General features: G+C 39.3%; 1 protein-coding gene across 1 annotated transcript in view; it reads left to right on the top strand.

The window, feature by feature from the left end:
- The window catches only part of rap1ab (RAP1A, member of RAS oncogene family b), a 59,712-nt gene that overhangs the window by 4,911 nt on the left and 27,456 nt on the right, over positions 1-27,345 (top strand). Inside the window, exons 2-4 of the mRNA XM_084101947.1 lie at positions 12,018-12,106; positions 23,162-23,230; positions 23,336-23,392. Coding sequence (XP_083958073.1) covers positions 12,050-12,106; positions 23,162-23,230; positions 23,336-23,392 — 183 coding nt within the window. The 5' untranslated portion in view covers positions 12,018-12,049. The remainder of the gene's footprint in view (positions 1-12,017; positions 12,107-23,161; positions 23,231-23,335; positions 23,393-27,345) is intronic.

Genomic DNA, 27,345 nt, shown 5'->3' with positions numbered 1-27,345 from the left:
TGCAATCGACATGCAAATCGCAAATGTTTGAGTTAAAATGTTTAGTCTACAAAACATGTATAAATTATGAAAGGGGGAAGATTAATAATATTATCATTGCCCATATGAAAAAAACCTGCATGCTTCATATACAGTAACCGTAAATCATTTTACGACAGCGGTAATGGACAATTCCGCTTCCAACCTGTAGGGCGACCGCAGAGGAAAAGTTCCATGTTGTTGCTTTAATCGGCCGTTTTTTTGCATTTTTTTAACATAATCGGCATCGGCCAATATCCAAGTATATCAAGCCGATTATTAGGCGGGCGCATCTGTGGGCAGCCTAGTGTTGTTGTTGTTGTTGTGGAACACGTGTTCGGCGCACGCTGCGCCTAGAGTCATTTTCCAGCAGAGTGAGCAGACCTCATCCAGTGCCTAAGGAAGGAGCTAAGTTCCTTGGACAAAACTCCTTTATATTTAATTAAAAACGTTTGATATGTTACTGACAACTTTGAGAAAAAATAGAATAGGCGACATGACGTTTGGCTACTTTGGATATTGATAGCGTAGTTGAGGTTGCATTAGCACAGCAGAAGGGTTGCTATCATGTCACAATAAGTAAGCAAGAATTTTGCAATTACAGACAGAGAATCTGAGACTTTTATTTGTTCTGTTTGTGTGTCTTATATTTGAGAGGGTTGTCACTTAATGCAGAGAAATAAGTAATAAAAAAGAGACCAACGCACTATAGGCTAGTGAAGGACTGGCTTTGCTGGTGTCGTCGTTGCTAGGGTTGGGTAGCTACAGACAGACCCGGTGCTAATATGGCATTGGTGCCTTAACGACCGCTATCTACCGGACCGAATATCAATGCGGATTTCTGTGCTTCATTTTGGTGCTACTGTTATGCCTGTGCTTCTCTTGGATGCTCTGAAAACGGATGTTAGAATAACAGAAACATCGCTTCGCTGCACGTGACGCTAGTCAGCAGCTAACTTTAGCATACCGTTAGCTAGTAGCTGGATTAAACGCGGTTAAAATGCTGGCCAAACAGTGTAATGTGTGACTGTATTTCACTGTAGACTAGGGGTAGAATGGTACATCATGTATTCGTATTGAACCGAAACGGTACGGGCGTCACGGTTCGGTGTATAAATTTACATGGAGAATACATGGTATAAAAATAAATAAAACTTGCGTGCAAATTAATTAAAAGACACCTATTATGACTCTTTTCACAAGATGTAAAATAAGTCTCTGATGTCCCCAGAGTGTGTATGTGAAGTTTTAGCTCAAAATACCCAACTGATAATTTTTTTACAGCATGTTTAAAGCATTTCATTTTTTGGCGCTGTTTTATTGTGTGCCCTTTAAATGCAAATAAGCTGCTGCTGCACGGCACAGGGGGCGGAGCCTCACGAGCTCGCGCTCAGAGCCAGGACAATCTCATCTGATAATATCAGAACAGAAACTCTCAGTTGCGGTGTTCATTTCGATTTGGAGTCGGACAATAATGCCTACAGAGCCAGAGAATATATGCTGTATGGAGATAGAACAGGTATAGTTTAGTTTAATTATGGTTATAACTTATTTGTCATCTGCTTTTATCCACTATTAATACAAGCCTGCTGTAGCAGACCCTGTCCGAATGATGACCAAAATATACTGATGAGTTCAATGAAGTTTATTGTACATCACACAAAAGATGAAGCATTAGTTTTACTCCAGAGAATCACAGTAAGAGCTGAATAAACACAGTATAAGAAGTGAGTATTAAAGTCTTATCCATAAACTCTCTCTCTCTCCCTTTCATTATCATGGAACATACACAGCGAAGTACACACAACACTCGTTACAACTAACAGTAAACAAATATATACACACCTTATCAGTGGGTGCTTAATAAACTGGTAAACCTTATATCCGTAAAAACGACTCCATGAGCTGTCATAAAGTGCGCGCTCACTTTCATTTCTGCCGTGGTCAGTAACGTTAGTCCTGTCGCTCTGAAGACTGTAAGCTGGATCACAAACAGTACAGATCCATCCTCGAGTAACAACGAGAGTAAATGAAGACTGCTATGTGTATTCTTATATCCAACAACAAAACACCTCAATCACTTAGGAGACATTCTTGTCTACAGCTGCTCAAGCGTCGAAACACTGATGGAGTGTGTCCAGCTCACTCAGGGCGGGTCTATGCTCAAACTGTAGTGTCAATCAACAGTCGTGGGAGGGGCCTGTGCAAAGTGACGTCACATTGCCTCGAATCTGAGAACAGCTTGTTCTGAGACAGTGCTTATGATTTATGGGGATTATAAAAAAAGCACTGGGTGGATTTTTATCATTATAGGGTGGTTGTGTACACACACTGCCAACACACATTTATGTTCAAACACCTTGTAAAAGTGAATTTTGCATAATAGGTGCCCTTTAATGTAATGCGGAACTACTGTTAGATACGCGGGTTCTTTAGGGACACCTAATCTGTAGCTTCGCCTTAGCTCTGAAGCTCTATGCTCTGAAACAGGCTGCAATGTAAAGATTGCAATGCTGGAATATGTTGTGTGTGTTTGTGTGTGAGAGAGAGAGAGGCGCGGGCACGAACGAAAAGTCGCGTGTTTAAAGTCGCAAAGTGTTTACTTATATTTGTGTGTGTGTGTGAGGCGCGGATGCGATCGAACAGTGGAAACATAAAAACATACTCCGTCATTTTGTTTATACAAGACATCATTCAAACTGCAAAGTGTTTAAGTTACTGTTAATTAAAATTTTAAGGAAAACAAATATATTAATCTGAAATGTAGCAAATTAATTTTCAATTCAGGTACAATTACCAAACATATCTCAAGGTCTTTTTGTCTTTTGTACAAGTGCAGATTGGTCAAGTGTTCAATAAATGTTTTTGTTGAGAAATATTGTCTGTCTTAAGTAATTATTTGTGTTACATTTTATCTTTCAAATAGAGGTTAAAAACAAGCACATAATCGGCCAAAATAAATCGGCAGCATTTATCGGCCATCGGCCGACCCGGATTTCAAAAGATGGGCATCGGCCTGAAAAAACCCATATCGGTCGACCTCTAATGGAAAGATGCCACTTAACGTTGCATTTACCTCAGGAATGTCATCCATTTGTTAGTTGGCTATAAAAGGAGCTTACTGTTAATTATATATGTATGTTGCATGGAGAAAAGTGGTGCTTATGAAAACTACCTTATGTGTAAATGAGTTGTATACAAACATAGTTGGTTATGTCTTAAGTGAGCGCAAACAATGGAGAAAGACAACACGTGTAACAGGGCTGGGCGGTATATCGAGTTTGTACGATATAATATTATTTTTATTTATTTATTTATTTGTAGCAATTGTTTTTGTTTTTTGTTTTTATAAACGATATGGAATGAGGCAATACTGTTTATAGCACTATACAGTAGTTTGAAAAATAGTGGAGGATGCAGAGTGAGCTGCTGCGGGGATAAGTACATAATCCACTTTGTCCTAAACATGAGCCATGCTTTATATCAAGGGCTTCAAAATAACTGCTAAGATATAGTTAACACGTACAGTTTAAATCTCTGACAGATACGTGTGCTGACATATAGATACTAGGGGTGTAACGATATTCAAACCGAACCAGAAAACCACGATACACCTGCACGTGACAGTACATATCGCAATACTCTCATGGCGTCCCGAATGCATCCCACAACCTACTTCCCGCCCAGCTCTAGCCCATTGTTGAGGTTGACCTCACTTTACCTTGTCGCAAAACGATTTTTTTCCTTTATTTGTTTAAATAGTAATTAGGGGTGTAACGGTACACACATTCGTCCCGCAAATTTTTGTGTGTCTTGAGTGTACAAGACGAATGCAGCATTGTAGCCTAACCACCAATAATTGCAAAAAGCTCTGCATTTTGTTACTTTAGATTACTTTACTTCAATGACCACAGAGAACTCGAGAACACAGGAACTCGGTTTAACGTCTCATCCGAAGGATGGTGCTCTTTGACAGTATAGAGTCCCCATCACTATACTGGGGCATTAGGACCCACACAGACAACAGGGTGATTCATCTATATTTAATTTATTCAGTTAATACAATGCAGTGTTTTTTTATTTGATTTATTTATTCATTTTCTGTACCTAATCTACCTAATCTCTATCATTTCATTTGTATATTACTATTATGTTTATTTTTGCTATTGGCTTGATTATTTTTTTCTTATTTTATTACAGACTGTTTATTACTGTAAGAAATTTATATTTTTTATTATTTACATTTATTCATTTTGCAGATGCTTTTAGTTTTATCCAAATCGACTTGCAAATGAGGAATACAACAAGCGAATTCATTGTAAAGAGGAGAATAGACACAGGAAGTTTCAGACACTGCTCAGAGTAGCATAAGCTAGAATAGGAAGGGATTAAAGGGAAACGAAAGCATAGAATTTAGTTTTTTTATGATGAGGTTAAGTGTAGTGGTCGACCGATATATCGCCAATGCCGGCCGATAAGTTTTTCTGATTGACCGCTGTGTTGGAAACGGGACTTTTATTTTGACGGCGGTTCAGAATTTTATTTTGACAGACGTTGTTTTATTTGAACACCAGCGCCTGAGAAGAGAAGGGCAGCGCCTGATCACACAGCGCTCACTCACATTCTCCGTCTTCCTTAGTTTATGATCTCTGTCTGTCATATGTAATACTTTGTTAGACATAACTGGTAAACAGAGAAAGTAAACAACAGAAAAGGCAAACAATCAGGCTAAAATACTTGCTAAAACCTTGCAGATTTAATCAAATCCAGCTGTGATATCTTGTGAAGTGTGCATTTGTAGCCTGCATAAACATGTTAGTGCAAGTGACGGTCGGTCCGTGTGAAGTGAGTGAATGCGAACAGAAGATCAGCTTCACAAGAGACAAAGATCGAAAAACTTTAAATCCTGCTTTAAAGGTGCAGATATGACAATATGCAGATTTAAATATATCCGAGCTGATTGAACACAGATGAGGATATTTCTTCAAAATAAATTATATTTACAGCACACAACAAAAAAATTCTGGACAAGCAACTTTTTTACTCGGACAAGTGAATGACAGATTTACTTGTCCAAAGGACAAGCACATGAAAAGGCTTAATGTCGACCCCTGAGTGAGTTGGAGTTGATAGCAATGACAAAGTGCCAAGGTTATTATTCACCTTATTAGGGCTAAAGGCGGGCGTACACGGTGCGAGTTCGGACCAGGATCGGACACTCGGGAGGTCGAGAGATATTGCACACGCTGCGAGTCAGTTTAACTGATAATCGCGTCAAAGCAGCTGGTACACGGCACGACTGTCTGTCCTGCACAAATTTTATCCCGAGCAGCAATCACGTGAGCTTTCGCGCTAAACACAGAGACCGTCAATGTTGCATGCAGCAGGCAAAGCTTCAGATAGAAAAAATGACAGAAATGTGTGTGCAAATGATTTGTTGTAAAGCAGAGAACAGTAGCCATTCCTTTCAACATAAAAACTAAAGAGAGAAAGAGAAAGAGAGAGAGAGAGAGAGAGAGAGGGAGAGAGAGGTGTGTGTGTGTGACAGTGTATGCGCACCCTGTATGGTTGCTGCCACTGAGGTATAGCCCCACGTGGTTGTGTATGATTAGCAATAGGGGACAGCTGGTGAAAATCGGGCCGACTCCCCGAATTTTTTAAACATGTTTAAAAATGATCGGGAGGTCGGGGAGGTGCTCATAACGGGCTCGGCTCGGCTCGTGATTCCTCTCACACGCTGCGAGCCGCGACCATGCAAGCATCACCGATTCCACTCGATTACTCCCGAGTGAAAAAAATCCTCTGCGAGCTCGTAAAAACAGCAAAAATCGCACCGTGTACGCCCGCCTTAAGGGCTATGGTTAGGATAACTCAAGGGCTAGGGTTAAGATAAGGACAACTGAAACTCAACTCGACACTACAAAAAATTGACAATGACAATAGCCTAATTGACAATGACAATACTTAATGATCACAATTAAACATTAGTGTACTTAATATGTATGATGGGTGTGACAGTGTCACACTTATACCTTATAGTAAGTAGTAAGTGGTGCTTTGCATACCCCTCCCACCCCCCAAAAAAGGGCTGCTGCTTGATGTTGTGTTGGTAGTAAAAAATATTGTGGAAAAAAAGGTAGTAAAAGGTAGTAAATTCATCTCTATGATTCCTACTGACTTCACCCTGTGCTGCAATATACATTTAGTTTTACATTAATTTACAGAAATCAGCTGCGTGGATGAAAACTGCTGATGTTATCGGATTTTCAGGAGATATTCTCAATTCATTCAGTTAACGGACGCTCTGAGGTAAAGTGTTCAGACTGCAGACTTAGCAATGATTGTATTTAATTGTACAGTACAATCATAACATAGTACAGACATTATCTTAATTCCATGATGTCCTTAAACATAACAATATTGCTGGCCATAAACTGAGAAAGTGCGCGTCCGGTGTGCGTCTGTGCGATACCTCGAGTTGTCCTAGACGCGACGCTGCGCTTCTCGTCCGGTGTGCGACCCCCTTAACGCCACGTTTTGAGTAGATGGCGAGCGCGAGACGCAGAAATGGATGCCAATAAGATTCTGAATGGAAAGTTTACTTTTAAAAAGTTGCCAAATGGTTCCATTGACAAGACCAAAGTGATCTGTGTGTTTTGTCGTTGTGAACTGAGCTATCATCGCAGCACGTCCAGTCTGAAATACCACTTGACGCGAATGCGAATTCTCTGATTCGATTATTTGCTCTGAGTGTGAATGTTAGTGTGAAATTGAACACTACAGTATATGCCAATGTTGTTTTCAATAAAAAAACATTTGCACAAGGCAAGTCGATGTTGATAAGAGCATTAAAATGAGAAAAAAATAATGGGACAAAAAGAAATCACTGGACATTTAGAATAGATAAAAATGTGCGATTAATTGCGATTAACTGCGAGTTAACTATGACATTAATGCGATTAATCGCGATAAAATATTTTAATCGTTTGACAGCACTAATATATATATGGCCGATGCCGATATCTAAGGCCGATGCCGATATATATAGCCGATATCTAAGGCCGATGCCTATATATATATATATATATATATATATATATATATATATATATATATATATATATATATATATATATATATATATATATATATATATATATATATATATATATATATATATATATATATATAGGTACAGTGCAATGCAAGTGAATACACCCATGCTAAAGTTGACTAAAAAGAGGAATAAAAAATCATATTTTGGAAATTGAACTTAATGCCTTAATTTAAAAAATTAGGAAAAATCCAACCTTTAAGGACACCAATTTTCTTTGTGAATGAATAATGTATCGTAAATAAATAAATGTTCTTCCTTAAAATACATGGTGCATAAGTGAGTACACCCCTATGTTAAATTCCCACTGAGGCAGGCAGATTTTTATTTTTAAGTATTTTAAAAAATATATTTTTAGGATACTATGCATCCTGATAAAGTTCCCTTGGCCTTTGGAATAGCGTACCGCACGATATACGTCACCTTTTCTCATTAATATTCATTAAGCTAGCGACGGTTGCTAGGGGGGTCAAACTCGCGCGTGTCACTCATGCTAGACGCATGTAAACAGTTTACGGACGAGATGTCTACTGAGCTAAACCTGCTAACTCTGTCCGAGAATGATGTCCCCGGTGCCAAATTCACTGGTATAGAAGTAGAAGAACATACAAATATTCAATTGAAGAGATGGCTTGAGTGTAGAGGGCTGAAAAAGACGGGAAAAAGAGCCGACCTGATCCAGAGGTAGATTGTTATCGACAGAATTTCTCCCCCAAAAAACATCGCCTTACATTTTGCAGTTTCAACAAGCTATCTTTTACCACCCTATGTCCTGTCTGTCATATATACTATATATACTATGTCCTCTGGTTGTCTTACGTCTGACAGTTGTTGGGGGTAATTTATATTATTATTATTAATGTATTTATTTTTTGTTTAGCGATCGCTAATGCTACTTGGTCACAACCAACAACACTTAATTTTTAATTAATATCAAATCTAACACAAGTTGACCCATCGTTCACATTTATCCCTCTGGGTTTTTGGCTTCGGGAAACGAATAAAGAATACATCCTTCATATGTGGACGGTCATAGTGTCTGGAGTCGTTTCTGCAGTGTTTACTCGGCATGTTCTTATTTGAGGGATAACCGGCAGAAAACAAGCAGTACTAGCATGAATCATAAGCGAGCGCGCTTCTATGTTGACCCCCTTCCGGTTTACGTTGCTGACGTCACGCGGCCTTGCGGTCTAAAAATAGCACTCGTGCGGCACGCTATTAAAATAGCCCCACATCATCACATAGCCTTCACCATACCTAGAGATTGGCATGGGGTACATTCCATAAGATCATCTCTCAATGCAAATCAAACTAGCTTTTAGGCTAACTGAAATAAAATCATGCCAATCTCTAGGTATGGTGAAGGCTATGTGATGATGTGGGGCTATTTTAATTCCAAAGGCCAAGGGAACTTTATCAGGATGCATAGTATCCTAAAAAAAAATTAAAAAAAATACTTAAAAATAAAAATCTGCCTGCCTCTATGGGAATTTAACATAGGGGTGTACTCACTTATGCACCATGTATTTTAAGGAAGAACATTTATTTATTTACGATACATTATTCATTCACAAAGAAAATTGGTGTCCTTAAAGGTTGGATTTTTCCTAATTTTTTAAATTAAGGCATTAAGTTCAATTTCCAAAATATGATTTTTTATTCCTCTTTTTAGTCAACTTTAGCATGGGTGTATTCACTTATGCATTGCACTGTATATATATATATATCGGCCATCAGCCACCCTGCTTTCTTAGATATCGTCATCGGCCATGAAAAAAACAATATCGGTCGACCACTAGTTAAAGGGTAACTAAACCCTAAAACAACTTTTTTTAGTTAATGATCTGTAAGACTGGGGCTTTATTAATGCTGTTAATTTATTCAAGGAAGTTTTTTGACATTTGGGTATAAAGTGTTTTAATTCTACAATATATGGTGTAAAAACCATAGACTAAAAAAATATGGGCGTAGTGTCCGTGACAATTAGCTGAGGTAACGTGACGGCTAACAAACAGCAGACAAACGGCTAATGATGACTAATGACCACTGCAGCGGGAATCCACCTGTCACTCAAAAGTGGACACCCTTAATTATGCAGAACTTTAAGGCTTAATATAATGTAAACGGATGAGTTCAAAAAAAATTCACCCCCCTCACAGAGTTGTCATGAAGGGAAAAATAAGCTATATAGACCAAAGCCACTTTTTGCACCAGGCTGTAAACGTGTTTTTTTCTGCTGTAAAGTTAGGTATTTTAACATGGGGGAGATACAGATTTGACTCACTTCTGCACCCAGCCTCAAGTGGCCAGTCGATGAATTGCCGTTGAATTCACTTCAGTGTTGGTTTCAAGAGAGAGACAGGGAGGTTGCCGCTTGGTAAAAACGTCTGAGTGCTGCCCTCTTCAGGTTGAACGGTGGTTACTGCAGTTGAATTTTCCTATTGGAAGTTGTGGTGCCCTGTGACGTAAGCAGGTACGAGCTCACCACGCCCTTGCCTACAGAGAGATGGATCTCAGGTGCACGCCCCCCCTCCGCTGAGCTCTGCCCACTTTTCCAGCATTTTTCAAATATTGCCAGTAGGTGGAGTTAGGTTCTGACCAGGGGTTGTTACCCTTTAAGTGCTCCCGGAAGAGATGAGTTTTCAGCTGTCTTGTGAAAATTATCAGGGATTCTGCATTACAGGGGAAGTTTCAGCTCAACTTCATTCCAGAAGTTTCAGCTCAAGGAACAGTGAGCAAAAATGTTCTGGAAAGTGATTTTGTGCCTCTGTGATGATACCACCAGCCGCCGCTCATTTGCCGATCGTAGGCTTCTGGTAGGGATGTAGTCTCGTAAGAGCGAATGGAAGTAGGGAGGGAGCTGAGCCTGTGGTAGATCTGTAAGCAAGCGAGCAGCAAGTGGTAGCCAGTGCAGAGAGATGAAGAGAGGTGTGACGTGGGCCCTTTTGGGTAGCGCATTGCAGTAATCAAGCCTGGAAAGACCAGGGCCTGGATGAGAAGTTGCTGCATGCTCAGATAGGAAAGGCCTGATCTTTTTGATGTTGTGTAGTGCAAACCTGCATGACCGAGCTGTCTTTGAAATGTGGTCTTTTAAGGTCAGCTGGTCCTCAAAGATTACTCCAAGATTTCTGGCCGACCTTGATGGGGTAGTTGATGATGAACCTAGCTGGATAGTGTAATCGTGCTGTAGAGTAGGATTGGCAGGGACGATGAGAAGCTCAGTCTTTGCCAGGTTGAGCTTGGGATGATGATCCTTCATCCTAGGGCTGGGCGATATGGCCAAAAAAATCATATCTCGGTATTTTTTGGTTAAATGGCGATATACAATATATATCTTGGTACTTTCTACGTTTTTCTATTTGGATAAAGAAAATCTGTATTTATTTATTTTTTTTTAAATTCACATCCTGCCCAATGATATCCTACAAACAATGTTGATATTGAAGGATATGGAAACAAGTAATGTAGGCTATGCAATATATTATGTGCAAAAAGGTGGTTAAAATCACATTACATTCTAACATTACAATCTAAAAACAAAAATAATGCTTTTGTTTTTAATTTGACTAAAGACTAAAATAAAAAATAAAAATAAAAACAAAAGCACAAACTAATTATATTAGCCTGCATTTGATTACCCCATTATAAATGGTCACTTTCATAAAATACTTGTATGTTTACAATTCCACATATGGCACATTTATTGTCTCCAACAACAAATATTTTATCAATATGTATATTTTAGTCAGAATTATTGCGCTACTATTCTATTGTGCTCCGTCTTTTTGGCGCGCATGCGCGTGGCGGCGCTCATTCACGGAAGCTTGAGTCTTAGCGGAAATTCACTTGCAGAAGGCTCGTCCTCTCCTGACAGTGAAATGGACATATTTCTCTCTAACCATCTCTAACTAACAGATGGAGAATATACCTGTGAAATGTAAGTTAAGCACTGAGGAAAGCAGCACATCTCAAACGCATTCAGCAGCGCAAGTATTTATCTGTCAGTCAGCAACAATAGCCTCTCTGTCAGAGCATCTGACTGGGCAAGCTGCTTTAAACTTGTTAACTATCTTACCAGTTATTTTGAAGCCCTTAATATAAGCTTGTCATGTATAGGACAAATTGTACTATGTACTTTCACTGCAGCAGCTCACACTGCATCCTCGGCTATTTTTCAGATGTGCTCGTATCAAACTACTGTATCGATATAAACGGTATTGCCTCATTCCATATCGTTTCAAAAAAATATATCGATATATCGTACAACTAGATATACCGCCCAGCCCTACTTCATCCATCGTTTTTTTTTTTTTCTCCTCTCTAAATTGGATTGAATTGTATATATTGCACTACTGTTGAATATCGGAGCCTCAACCAAATACATTTCAGTGTACATATTGTCTTTTGTATATGACAAATAAAATGAATTAACTTGAACTTGAACATATGTCCGCCAGACAGCTTGAGATTCGTGCAGCTACTGTGGGATCATCTGGTTAAATTGAAAGGTAGAGCTGTGTGTCATCAGCATAGCAATGTTAGGAGAAATCATGTGCCTCTATGATGGGTCCCAGTGATGTAGTGTATATGGAGAAGAGGAGGGGTCCAAGAACTGAACCCTGAGGAACCCTGGTGGTCATGTGTCATTAGTATGAGAAAAAAAATGGGATTTTAACTGTCGGTCTCGGGTCGGGCTCGGACATAAATATCTTTATGCCTGTCGGGCTCGGGTCGGGTTCGGTTACTGCTCTGTCGGACGCGGGCCGGGCTCGGACAAAAAAATTCGGCCCGATCCGCACTCTAGTGCTCTCTACCCCACACACACAAACTACCATATATCCATATGCAGTGACCTACTCATTCTCCTCTCTTATCTTGTTTTTAGAGCACTGAGGAGTCTGGTGAAGAGACCCTGCCATGCGTGAATACAAGCTTGTGGTGTTGGGCTCTGGTGGAGTGGGCAAGTCAGCCCTGGTAAGTGCAGTATACAATCTCTTCCTCACCAAACCTCAGAGCAGCTAGACTCCAGTGCTCGGCCAAGCAATGATGTGATCCACAGTAATTATCAGTAGTAGATGGCTGCATCCCAAATGGCTTTGGATTTCTTTGATTGGATGTGCTGTCTTTTGTCGTTTAGTTCCACAGCTGTAAAAGCCTATTCACTTATCCATGCCAAGCATGAACTTTCCATACTAAAAATTATGCACCACAAGATTGTTGAATAAAAGTACTAGTTCTGTGAATGAACACAACATTTGAATCTCAAGTATCATGATGAAATCATCCTTTACAATACTTGAACCATGACGAACCAGCCCTAATCATTACAGTATGCAAGTTCAGTTTCTCAACTTAAATTTTTTCTAGGGGTGTCCCCTAATATTTGACTAAATGTTAGTTGATGAGAAGAGACTCATCAAGGTTTAGTCCAAAATTGAATTACTCTGTTTGTCGCAGAAAAAAACTGCACAGGAATTGGCAGTCCATGCCGGATAGATCAGTACCATGGCTGGTCCATGTGGTAATTATGTGGGGCAGGAAATCCAAATGTCACCTTTCAACCTCAAACATGGATTATCATTTGAAACATCTTAGTAGCCTAATGTTATCCACTTTACATGACTGCTGATATTACTGTATACTAAGTGCATTGTATCACATGATTAATTTAAATGTTAGCACATATTTACACATTTACATTTAGTCATTTAGCAGACGCTTTTGTCCAAAGCGACTTACAAATTAGGACCAAATTAAGCGAGTCATCGTTAAGAGGAAAAAACACAGCAAGTGCTCAAAATACAAAGTGCAGGCATTGCTCAGAGTAGCATAAGCCAAATAAGGGAGGTTTGCAGTGCAAACCGGCATTATCGAGTAGTCTTTGTAATTTGGTCTGTGAAGGTCAGCGGGTCATCAAATATTACTCCAAGATTTCTGACCGACCTTGATGGGGTGATTGATGATGAATCTAGCTGGATAGTGAAGTCGTGCTGTAGAGACGGATTGGCAGGGAGGCATAGAAGCTCAGTCTTTGACAGGTTGAGCTGCAGGTGATGTTCCTTCATCCATGCCGAGATGTCCGCCAGTCAGCTTGAGATCCGTGCAGCTACTGTGGGATCATCTGGTTGAAATGAGAGGAAGAGCTGTGTGTCATCAGCATAGCAATGGTAAGAGAAACCATGTGCCTGTATGATGTGTCCCAGTGATGTGGTGTAAATGAAGAATAGGAGGGGACCAAGAACTGAGCCCTGAGGAACCCCTGTGGTCAGTTGATGTGCTCTGGATACCTCGCCTCTCCATGCAAACTTGAAGGATCTACCTGTGAGGTAGGACTCAAACCAGTGGAGAGGAAGTACCTGTGATGCCCAGTGATGAGAGGGTGGACAGAAGGATCTGATGATTCACAGTGTCGAAGGTAGCAGACAGATCCAGGAGAATGAGAACTGAAGATTTGGAAGCAGCTTTTGCAGTCCGTAGGGCTTCTGTGACCGACAGTAATGCAGTCTTGGTTGTTTCTATCTATAGCATTCTGCTATTTCAATCAGCGCGAGTAAGGTCATTTTGTTTAGATCAGCATGAGAATTCGCTATGAATATTCTCAAAGTTGGTATACTGCTCTTTCAATGATACCAAACTTGTGGTGAGAGGAAGCGCAAGAAGCGAGCAGAGAAAAACAAAAACATTTTCATGGACGTTTTCATGAAAAGGGAAGGTAGTCCTCTCAGAAAACGCACAAATAAAGATACTTTTAGATGTTTAATTGTTATTTGGAGCATTGGGATCGCTAGACGAGGGCTTAAGGCTGATTTATACTTCTGCGTCGGACCTACGCCACAGCCTCTACGCTGTAGACTACGCGTTGGTTTTCATTTATACTTCTACGTCGTTGTTCGCGTTGATGCGCAATTACACATGCAGAGGGAGCATGTGAAACCCGAGGGAGGGGTTCTAGCAGACAATCACAGCGCTTGCGTCCGCGTAGAATTGGCGCGTTGGTACATTTTTGCAGAGGTGCGCGTCAGGGTACGCCGAAGCGTACGCGTGCTACACACAGCCTACGACGTAGCTACGCCGTGAGTTTGACGCAGAAGTATAAATTGGGCTTTAATTAACTCATTTTTGAAAACCTCAAAATCGACCAAAATTTTACTTGTTTTGCCTGTAGCTCGAAATTAGCCTGCTGGCATTCCGGCTCCTTTTGCCAGCACGGATCACGTATAGCCAAGTAAAATTTTAATTGGGTTAAAATAACAGTCAAAACTATAAAACTATAAAAATGTGTGTGTCTTGCAGAATGTCAACATCACGTAGAGTGGAAAAAAACATTTACATATTGTAGCTGTTACAGATTCAACCCCTACAATTCACTAATTCTTCCTAAAATCAGAAGATTTAAGAGCAATTCGGGCAGAAACCCCTTCTGCCAAACTAGGGGTGGAACGGTACACAGAAGTCACGGTTCGGTTCATACCTCGGTTCAGACATCACGGTTCGGTACAAGTTCGGTACAATGGAGGGAAAAGCAAAACAAAAATGCAGAAGGCTTGTGCATGTCTCAGGCTGTACCACCAAAGGAAAATAAATTACTTATGCCTTGTATTTTTTGAATAACTTTTATTAATAAAGTAAAGGCATAGAACCAGTTTATTTGTAGTGCACTGACAATAGTTTTATATAATTAGTTTATTAATTAAATTAATAAAAAGACAAAAAGACCTTGAGATATGTTTGGTAATTGTACCTGAATGAATTGAAAATTAATTTGCTACATTTCAGATTAATATATTTGTTTTCCTTAATTTCAATTAACAGTAACTTAAACACTTTGCAGTTTGAATGATGTCCTGTATAAACAAAATGACGGAGCATGTTTTCATGTTTCCACTGTTCGATCGCACCCGTGCCTCGCACACACGCGCACAAATATAAGTAAACACTTTGCGACTTTGATCGCCCCTGCGCCCCCCTCTCACTCACTCACTCACTCTCACACACGCACACGCGCACACGCACGCACACACACACACACACACACACACACACACACACACACACACACACACACACACACACACACACACACACACACACACACACACACACACACACACACACAAAACATATTCCAGCATTGCAATCTTTACATCGCAGCCTGCTTCCGAGCTAAGGCGGGGCTACAGATTAGGTGTCCCTAAAGAACCCGCGTATCTAACAGTAGTTCCACATTACATTAATTAATTTGCACGCTAGTTTTATTTATTTTTATACTGTGTATTCTCCGTGTAAATTTATGCACCGAACCGTGACACCCGTACCGTTTCGGTTCAATACTAATACATGTACCATTCCTCCCCTACGCCAAACCCTGTGTCCCGTCCCTCATTGATGGTACTCCAAAAAAATGTCCAAGGTTGGCAGGTCTGTATTAAACGTATCTTTTGCCTCTAAGCCAATCACAAGTGAGTGAAGTCTTACAATTTACTAGCCATTGTGCTAGCTAATTAAAGAAATGTTTTAGTCGCCTAGCGTGACATTTGGTCGCGTATAGAGGGGTGGTCATTGAATCAGCCTGAAGGGGTTGTATTCGCTTGGGGTTGATTTTCAGTTTTACTCCAGAAAATCACCGTAAGAGCTGAATTAACACCGTATAAGAAGTGCTCATTAAATATTCTTTCATATTCTTGTCTACGGCTGCTTTGGTGTCGAAACAGTAGCGGACTGTGTATAGCTCACTCAGGGTGGGTCTATGCTAAAACTGCAGTGTCCGTCAACTGTCGTGGGAGGGGCTTGTGCAAAAGTATGTCACATTGCCCCGAATCTGAGAACGGCTTGTTCTGAGACAGTGCTTATGATTTATGGGGATTAAAAAAAAGCACTGGGTGGATTTTTATCATTATAGGGTGGTTGTTCACAATCAATACACACATTTATGTTCAAACGCCATGTAAAAGTGAATTTTGCATAATAGGTCCCCTTTAAGCCCAGGACACACATCAAAGAACTAGCGTCGACAAAAGCTGAGTGTGTTGTCACCTTTCGTCGGCTGCATCTTGGCCAAAAATCTGTGCTTGAACACACCAAAAGGACTACTGGCGAATGTCAACTAGGACGTGCGTTCTACGCCTGCATGTAAGGAAATAACGGTCTATGTCATTAGGTATCATTAGTCTATTTTTGTCATTCAAAAAGGGAAACAGAAACTAGAACTGCAGATATTCAAACCGTAAACAAAGTAGCGCTTGCTTGCCAATTTTGTCAATCATGCTGATCACTTTCTTCATTCCAGTTGTCTCGTGTTATGAAAATATTCACACATTGAAATGCTCGGGTAAGATAACATAAAATTATAACAGCCTTCTGTCTGTACCGTCTTGACAACTTTTCTCGCTTTCATCACTTTCGCCTTTATTCTCGTGCACTGACTCATTCAAACTTTTTATAAAATAAACGTTTTATTTGACAGTAGTTCCCCTTTTTTCCCCCGTGAACATAGCACACATAGCAAATCGAAGTCGTGACCCTAAAACCGTGATACTTTGCATAATGATTTGAACCGTTACACCCCATTGTATGGACATGCTTATTAATTTTATTTGTGTAGGTCTTAAAGGGGTCATATAATGTCATTTTTGTACAAGCTAATATGATTCTTTAGGGTCTAAATTAAAAGTTTGTAATATACTTTAATTAAAAATTCTCATTAGTATTGTAAGAAAACACTCATTTTACCTGGTCAAAAACAGCTCTGTTTTCAGCACGCCGTTTCAGTGCATGTGTCTTTAAATGATAATGAGCTTTGCTCAACCCGCCCCTCTGTTCTGTGCGTACACCGTTTGTAACACTAACTCTTCGTTCATTATAAACATGGGATTATGAATTATATTGAAAACGTCGTACATAGAAAACATGCCATAATGTACCCTGAGTGTAAAAATAGCCACAATCAGCATCGTGAAGCGTGCAAGCTATTTGCAAAGATTAATATAAAGGTCAATAAAACGTTACACTCACTTGTTCTTCTGGAGGTTCAGCAGGAACACGAATAGTTGGTACTGATCCTTTTTTCAGGAGCAGCTTCTTAGCAAATCCAGCTTTATACTTGGGGTTGTTCCGATACTAGTATCTGAAATGCCGCCGATACCAATAAAAATTCTGGCATCGGTATCGGCGAGTACATCTACCCATGTACCGATCCGATACCATTTTATTAAACAATACCTAGTTATGCACGCTAGCTTTGCTTTACGCTGCAAATCGGAGATCAATTCTTCTTCGCTGCTCTAAACAGTGGTTGCTTGTGGCAACACAGGAAGTTGTGCTGTTGCCACAAGCAACCACTGTTTAGAGCAGCGAAGAAGAAATGAAAACGCAAATTTTCAAATGCAGGCGTGCGGCAAGCGCATAATGTAAGAGACGCTGGCGCCCAACATCAAATGGCAAACGTAATGAAAACGGAACAAAACTGCGCTACTTGTTATTTTGTGCTTCACGGACCATTAAACAGTTTGGAACAATGCAGCGCGAGCCGATCTTGATCAAGCTAACTGTTACACTGTTGCTACACAGTGCTAAGAGATCCAGTGAAGAAAGCATTTGAATTCGCCACTTAAGTAATAACATCGCTGCGAGATCTAGTGAGAAGCATTCACATTCTCCGTTATTAACGGATCAAACAGCGCTGACGTGGAAACCAGGAACATTGTGCTTTCAAGTAACGTTACGTTGGTTTTATTTTGACATTATGAATAAAATTGCTGCCCTCAAATGTTAATCTGAAATAAAATAAACCTTTGTTTATAACTTAACTACTACAATATTACATTTCATTTTTTTTATAAGGAGCTGTTTTTGTTTTATATGTCAATTATAGCTCCATCATTGCTCAAAGTAAAAAATGATCATACTTTATGATGTTAATAAAAAAATAAAAAATGTAAATCAAGGAAATTTCTCTGGCATTTCTTTCTTTTTGCTGTATTGAAAACGTACCGAACCGTGACACCAGTGTATGGTATCGAGCCGAACCATGAATTTTGTGGACCGTTACACCCCTATTATTCATATATAATTTTTTAGATTCCTAGATTTATTTGTTGCACTTTTTTATACAGTTATATTGTAAAACTAAAATACCTTTTATAAAATAATTCTATCAATTCATACAGGGCTAGTATGAATTGCAGCTGTATACACACCCAGGTATCGGATTAGTACTCGGTATCGGCCGATACCCTGAGTCCAGGTATCGGAATCGGTATCGGGGAGGAAAAAAGGGTATCGGAACATCTCTATTTATACTGACCCTTGTTTGTAAAGCAGTCTGGTGAAATGATTCGCGCAAACATGACAGCATTGACGTTGATCGTGGGGAATATTCCCTTCGAAAACAAACTCAGCCACTGCGTCTTCAGCTGTACGGATTTAGAAACATCATCAATATGACTGCTGTGTTCGTTATTACACCCAAGAACAGAACACCACAATCGTTAGACGCCATTCTACTCAGCACTCCAGCTATCAACAATGAATGCGCGTTGGCGCGTGCTATGATTGACAGCTCGCTCACGAGGGCGGGTCTGTGTTGAAACGCTGCTGTCAATCAACCATCGTGGGAGGGGCGTCGATATTGTGACGTCACAATATCGAACAGCTTGATTTGAGACAGGAGGAAACATATAAGAAGATTTAAAAAAAAACACTGGATGGATTTTTATCATTTTATGATGGTTGTGTACAGGCACTGCCAACACACATTTCAGTACAATCAACTTGTAAAAGTGCATGTACCATTATATGACCCCTTTAAAAGTATTACTCTTAGCACTCAGCCTTACAAGTTCAAGTAGGGGAATGCGATATCACAATATTAGATTGTGAACGATTAAAATGTCTCCACGATCTGCCTTTAAAGAGAGATTGTAGTATGGTGTTACAGTGCACATTTTGTCAGTTTCAGTTCTGGCGCCCCAGTCCCAACATTCTGTCCAACACGACAAACATCACGTTTAGCAACAGTGGTAGGGTTGGTCTTAAATACCGGTAGACATGAATACACTAACGTGAAAATTTCAGTTCTTCATCGTCATAATTTTATTATTTGCATGTATTTTTTTAAACCCTTGCCAGTTTAAACTTTCAAACAATTTTTGCTGATCTGACATACTCTTTTCTGCACACATACCTGAAGTGCACACAGAAAGCCGGCTGTCACAAGCCCAAATACTGAACGAAGTTCTTTTTCATGTCTTATTGCGCTTAAACTGTCAAATACATACAAGGTCTACATAACGCGGTCGGTTATGTCTTAAGTTAACGTTGGGAGAATGTATTGGATCCGTGAATGAGGTCTGAAAGTGGCAGCAGCCTAATATGCATGCTGCTGTCTGTGTCATTAATGTTATTCAAACAACAAAAGACAAGGAGAAAATCACTCGCTGCTCTTGACTGAATATCTTCAGAAGCTTTAATTAAAAATCAATGTATTTAAATTCATACAGTTGACGTCTATACAGTGTTTTATCATTACATATGATTATTTAATTTCTTTAGATTAACAACTTTAGAAGAAATGAACAGGTTCAACCCTGAATCTTTTTTTTTTTTTATCAAAAGCAAACTTTAACCATATTTTAGGTTTTTAAATAACTATTATTATTTTAACTTGTTACTCACCAAGGAAATAGCCAATGAAGATTGCATAGCGTTAAAACGCCAACTGACCAACAATGACCAAACTTGAACTTTGGAACACAGTAAAATGCAAAAAGACATGGAGCAGGGACCCACGATATAAATTGTCAAACAGAGCTACATTAAGCATATAGCTTTCGACGTTAATATAAACAAACCATATTATGATAGTTATATTCAGGGGTCCACATAAGTGGTGCGCATGTGCGACCAGAAAAAAATGCCCTGGGTAAATAAGTTCAGACCACTCATTTGCATACCGACATGGTGGACAGCTGTTAACGCGCAATTACCGTTTTAGATCGACTAACTGTAATGCTGTATAAGATTTCTATTGAACTGAATGCATAATAAATCTGCCGGTTTCAGAGCAAAACGCAAAGCTGTAACATTCACTGACGCGCTTCAATCGGCAGTGCTTGACCGGCATTGCATATACTTACTTCCTGGCAACTCACCAAAATAAAAGCTTGCTGATTTTAGGTTTGAAAATGTTGAAAATTCATATAAAGATTTTTAAAAAAAAAGAAGTAAATATTAGCGTTGTTTTTTTAAAGGGATAGTTCACCCAAAAATGAAAATTAGCCCATGATTTACTCACCCTGAAGCCATCCTAGGTGTATATGACCTTCTTCTTTCAGACGAATACAATTGGAGTTATATTTAAAAAATTCCTGGCTCTTCCAAGCTTCATAATGCCAGTGAATGGCTGTATGTCTTTGGAAGTCCATCAAAGCTATTCATTAATCTATTCATTATTAAAGTGCTCCACGCATCTCCGGGGGTTAATAAAGGTTTTCTGAAGTGAAGCGATGCGTTGGTGTAAGAAAAATATCCATATTTAAAACTTTATCGACTAAAATAGCTAGCTTCCGGCAGACGGCTGAACGCATCGATTTACGCAAAAATAGTGATGCACCGATGTGAAAATTGTGGCCGATACCGATAACCGATATTAATATTGCTATTATTGCCGATACCGATATTTACCAATGTCGATATCTCTGTATAGAAAACACATTTTTATGATAATCAAATAAAGAGCTATTTTACAAACACTTTTTTTTTTTTTTTACTTTTGTAATTTATTTTCAGAAATGACTGATATTGGGCACCTTTACCTGTGCAAAATGTGTCATCAGATTTTCAGAAGAAAAAAATGATATTTATATAAAAAATATAAAAAATTATAAAGGATACAAGTGTGTCCTGAATTCACACTATGAATAAGGACGAAAAGGCAGTGAATAGGCAATGTCAATGTCTGAGAGTTTTGTATAATATGCTCATTGGGTTTAATGGTGAGATTGACAAGTGCTGAAAAACTGTGCTGTTGAATTTACGCCTCCAGCCTAGTTCAACGATTGTGTAGGCTGCTCTGTACCTAACCTCTGTCATTAAGAAACATCCAGAAATTTCCCAGATATTTATAAACACCCCTCAGCAATCTCTGATATATTAAGTGAATCCCATAAACTTTCAATTATGTCCATGGTTCACGTCAACACACTCTGAAAACGTGCTATGTGTACGTGCTACGTGTAGGCTAGAATAAAGTTGGGCTGCAGCTACAGTGGATATTTTAATTGTTAGCGTGCTTTTCATCCATTCAATGGTGAAACGAAACTCTTCTTATCACTCAAGGAAGATATTTTTCCACCTCCACATAGGCTGTTTTTTTTTACTAGGGTGACAATACATCAAGACTTTAGAGTAAAAGCAAGCTGCAGCCGATCGATACTGTATAGGCTACTGACCCGGCCTGGAAGTGTACATGCATAGCCCGAAGGACGTTAACTTAATTTCTACTATGTCGCCAAATATATGGATTGAGCCAAACTGGACTGTTTGGCAAGACGACTGCTGTTCTTTGCAATTCCTATTACGACCATATAACTACATTCTACCTGATACTAGGGCTGTCACTTTTGAGAAAAATCAAATTCGTATCAAATATCAAGCAATGTATTCGAATATCTACGTCATGAAGAGGAAAAAAACATATATAAGTCACACTGACACACACTAACAATCACCAATTTCATCGACAACATCATCAACATCAATCAATACATGTTAAACAACCCTACAAGTTTAATAGTTAGGTCTATCTACACCTCCGGGCTGAGTTTAGAAGAGAGATGGCTGACGGAAAAAATGAGTACCTGTATCTATTTTTCTTTACTAGAGGTAATCTAAACTGGGACCCAGAAGGTAAGATCTGAAACTCTAAATGAAGGGGGTGGGAGCTATCAGAGATAACTGCATTTGCCTTCCTAACTACCTGTCCTTTATACAGGTCAGAATTTCTTACCTTACATCTTTCTTGTCTTCAAATCGCGTTCTTCTTCTTCTGATGTAAATCCAATGTAAGCTCAGGCGCGTCTTTCAAACTCGACGAAAAGTGAAGTGAAGTGTTTTGGTGTTTTGTTGTTGAGGTAATGAGCGAGTTCGCGTTCCATGTGGAGATTTGCATGTGAATCTCTTTTGCGCGAGTGGGCGTGGCCAAATTAAATATAATGAGCAAGCGTTTGAGAAGCTGGACATCTTGTTGGTTTTATACAAATTACTTAAACAGAGAATATTTGTTTTCGTTTTGAATCCGATCATTTAAAAGTACACACTTAAATGTTTATAAAGGTATATGGCTCATAAATGTGACAAGTATTCGCTGAGTTTTGTTTGTTTATAGACGTGCTCAAGAAAAAAAAGTTCACTGCGATGGAGAGGCAGAACGCACACCCTGTTTATTTTCTTTATTTTACAAAAGCACAATGTTTTGATTTGATTGTAAGTGGACACATACAAAAGTAGAAATATCACATATTCTTTTTTTATATTTCTTTTTTCTGTATGACCATAAATGACGGAGTAATTTAAGTTTATAGTGCTACAATGTGGAGAAAATCCAGCAAAACGCGCCCGCGCGTTTGCCGACCTCAGAGGGTTAAGGCAAATTTATTTTGCCACATCGGTTTCGCCAATATGAAATTACAGTATCACCTGAGGGTGCTCCTGCCTTTCGTTTGGGGGTGCTTAGCACCTTCAAGCACCTCCTTAGAACCAGCCTAAATGGGTTTATTAGCCTCAAAATCTAGATTTGCACCAGTTGTTTCTAAAGAGGTGGAGAAATCCCAGGCTCTGGGTGTAGATATTACAAAGCGATCCATTCTGTCGAGCTAAATTGTATAAATTATTAGCCAGTAGCGTTGTCAAGATATTTTGCTCACAGTCTTCATAGTGTTTAATGAGATGCAAGTTGTTTTCCTCCCACTGACTATTTTAAAGCCTTGTGTGAAACATTCTCTGGCTCTAATGAAATATCTGTGCATCTTGCAGACGGTCCAGTTTGTCCAGGGAATTTTCGTTGAGAAATATGACCCCACAATAGAAGACTCCTACAGAAAGGTAGCAATTTCTGCTCAGTAGATTCTGTCTTTTTTTTTAATAACCTAGTGGGTAATGGAAGTTTATCTTTGTTTATTTTTATTTTCTTCCCTTCTCCTCATGCAGCAAGTGGAGGTGGACGGCCAGCAGTGCATGTTGGAGATCCTGGACACCGCTGGAACAGTAAGTGTTGTCGGCCTTCCTGTTTTCAACCTTCTGTATTTTGGAGAGCTCAGCTGGCAACATACTGCAACTAGGTTAGAGGAAAAATAAAGAATTGACACCCTTCTTTTGTTTGCATTATCATCAGAGGTCTGTACGCTTCTTACCAAAACCTTACATGCAAGGAATTTTTAATAGGAAAAACTGACCCCAGACAGGCCCAATCAAATTAGTTTATTATTATTTATTAATAATATTGCATGTTTTGTCTCTTTGAAATGCACATTTGGCAGTAGCTCGAGTTGATGGTGGCAGTAGTTTGAGCTTGAGTTCATAAACAAAAACCGGAACATCTGTAAAAATTGTAGCCTCATTTTTATAGGTGTTGTAAAGTTTTTTCATCAACGCAAGACCAGGAGACAGTTGGGATCACGTTCAACAGAAGTTATTCTTTATTGAGAACTCCGCTGTACGTTGCTGTAGTACTTCCAATATGATCTAATCTAAAGTAACTTTACATGGTATCTTTATAGGCATTCAGTGGGCAGTCCTTGAAAGTCACCCTGCCTTAAAGATGACCACTGAATCTAATCATCTAAAAACAATAGAGGCAATTACCCCCAACTGAGATAATGGCACCCCCCAAATGGTATAAACAACACATGGTCACGAGAACTAAGACTAGATAACATTCACACACAGTTCAACGTTTAGTTTTCTTATGTGATGTTATGTAAGAGAGTAGGATCCGCAGATCTAAAACATATTTGAAATAGATTCTTAAATTTGTAACCCTTCAGTCCCCCATTTGAGAGTTCTTAAAAACTCTCACAAAAATACAAATTTAGACATTTAAAAGTTCGTTCTTGTAACTTGAAAAAAGTTACAGGCACAAACATGATCTGTGTTGTTCATCTGTAATTGCATGCTGACACAGAAACAAAACATGCAATTTAGGGTCCGTGAATTTTCTGCGTTGTGTATTTTTCATTTTCTTTTGTGATAGTTCGTTCAGCAGTGGGTCTGGTTGTCTTCTTGAGGTTGGGGCTTCATACGCAGATGAGACGGTCGTTGCATATGGATCTCGGAAAAGCCATCAAGTTTTATCTGCACACTGTAAGACAGAAAACAGAAAAACAGAGAGCAGTATTTCTTCAAACACTAGAGTTGTATGTTTTTTTTTTTTTAGAGTCTGCTGTTGTTGTTTCATTCTTTCCCTATTTCTTAATTTATTTGACACCTATGGACCAGTGAGGTGGGGATAAGAGGGGGGATGAGGAAATCTTCACCACATGGCTGACCCCCGAGGCCTGTTGCACTTCGGTTCTTCCATGGGCTCCGCAATGGTCTGTGTGTCCTATTCTGTCCCTGTTGTGTGCATACTGTAGAGTGTGTGAGAAAATTGGCACATTTCCATTCTCCAGTGAAACATCAGTCCTAATAAACATCATTAACAGAGGATGGTGTCTGATTGCAATATTCTGTGGTATAACATTTAAGGCTGTGAGTATACTGAATGTCCCCCAAACAAAGGCTGTGACAGTCAATAAGTCTTTCATCTTTGTTGTAAGTTACTGGGGAGATTAAGCAATCACAGCCCAAATGGTTAACACCTCAAAAAGCTTACCCACGAGTCCAATGACGAGGGGAGGGGTTGCTTCAAAGTAGCTAACAAATGTAGTAAAAGCTGCATAACATTGTTAACTTGTCTTAAGTTATTTTTGTTTTTTCTACATTCTTTTCCAAAATGTCCGTGCTTGCCACAGTAAGAACAACTGGCTTCTCTAGGACATTTGCATTTCTTTTTCTTCTCTGAGTTGACCATAACAGAAACTGCTGCAATTCTTACTCTCTCTTTGACATCAGAGTCTCTTTCCCAAGTGACTAAACTGTCCAAGTTGTCTTGCAGGGTTCTTGTACACCATGTGATGTTTAAGTAAGGCAACGCCTTTCTGTGTTCTGGCAAAAGACAATGAAACCATGTGCGAACCAAAGGGCCATTATCACCTAACACCTTTTCTGGAGTGTCTGCAATTCCACTGTACACTGCAGCTGACTGACAGAATCGTTCTGTGTACTCACAAACAGTTTCACCCTTCTTCTGTACACAATTAGTAATTTTCGACCAATCCATTTTTGGGTCCTAAGATATTCTTTAGGATTTTCAAAACACCTTCTCTCAAATCGCCTTTACTGACATGTTGCAGTTCGGAAGCAACAGCAGACTCAAAACTGTTGAATTCAGATTCAGTTAGAATTTGTCATATCAGCTGTGTAACTTCTGCCAACGACATGTCATAAAGACGCATTTTACTGATCAATGCTTTCCTAAATTCAGAAAAATGTGTGCGTGCTGAGGGTAAACTCTGGGAGAGTCTATCTATATCCTTAGGACCTAAAGATGTTTTGGCAACAGTTTGTATTTGGACAACAGAAGAGTTGGGAGTAACACTTTCAGTTCCCTGAGATCTTCTCCTAGCCCCACAAACCTGCACTGAATCTACAGGCTCATCAGTTACTGATTGGACGGCTACATCTGTTTCAAAGAAAGCTTTTAAGTCAGGATAATTGTTATCAGGCTGACTAACTTCTTCCACATCAGTTTTTTCTGTATCTTTGTTGCGGTTTACTTTCTTAGTCACAGAAGATAATCTAGCACGGAGCTCTTTGATCTGTTTCTCTAGCTCTGAGTTGCGCTTAGACTGTTCTGTAGCTAGTGTTAAACCAAATTCTCTGTGACAACAGATAATACATTTCACATTGTTCTTGCGAATACTTTCTCCTAGTACCTTCTTACAATCTTCAATTGACCATACTTTGTCTGGATCAATGCCAAATTTCTTTGTTAAATTCAATCTGACTGGCTCAGTCACGATGGAGTCCATGTGCTCTGATAACAAAGACTTGAATTCACTATCTGTCCAAAAAGGTGTAATCTGTCTAGTACTTTTCCTAAACATTTTGTGAATTTCTGTTACCACAAACAAACACTAAAAAAAACTTCTCTCTACTGTCTTACAAACAGAGGGTACAATCTTATTAGCACATGACGCAAAATTTCTCTAGCTTACAGATAGGTCTTCTCTAGCAAGAGCATACACACAATATTAACATGTAACTGTTAATCTTCCCTGCCAACAGCAGAGGATAAATTTCATCTCTAAAAGAAAAAAAAATTTTAGAGGCTCATCTTTAGTTAACCAAACACTACAGCTGTTTGTTAACTACTTCTCTGAATGGCGCAGAGGAAAAACACATTTGTACTGGTCTGCATTGGTTCTTTGAATGGAGTGAAACTCACCGAATCGTTGGTTGTACAGAAAAAAATTTGTCTGGAATTTTTGTTGAGATTTTTGTCAGCTTTGTTGAGATCTTTGAGCTTGAAGTTTCAAGATTCAGTCTGGAACTCAGTCAGGCATTGAGATCTTTTTGGAGCTTGAAGTTTTCAATCTGGAGGAAGCTGGAAAGATTCAGTCTGGCAATCTTTGTCAGATCTTTTGTTGAGCTTGAAGTTTCAAGATTCAGTTCTTTGAGCTTGAAGTTCTTTGAGTTTCCTTTTTCTCCATCCGGGTCACAGGGCACCATCTGTTGTAAAGTTTTCTTTCATCGACGCAAGACCAGGAGACAGTTGGGATCACGTTCAACAGAAGTTATTCTTTATTGAGAACTCCGCTGTACGTTGCTGTAGTACTTCCAATATGATCTAATCTAAAGTAACTTTACATGGTATCTTTATAGGCATTCAGTGGGCAGTCCTTGAAAGTCACCCTGCCTTAAAGATGACCACTGAATCTAATCATCTAAAAACAATAGAGGCAATTACCCCCAACTGAGATAATGGCACCCCCCAAATGGTATAAACAACACATGGTCACGAGAACTAAGACTAGATAACGTTCACACACAGTTCAACGTTTAGTTTTCTTATGTGATGTTATGTAAGGGAGTAGGATCCGCAGATCTAAAACATATTT

Source organism: Abramis brama (assembly GCF_963993115.1).
Source record: "Abramis brama genome assembly, chromosome: 23".
In the NCBI taxonomy this organism is placed as follows: domain Eukaryota; kingdom Metazoa; phylum Chordata; class Actinopteri; order Cypriniformes; family Leuciscidae; genus Abramis; species Abramis brama.
The sequence above is the reverse complement of the archived record's forward strand: the minus strand, read 5'-3'. Positions and strand labels throughout refer to the sequence as shown.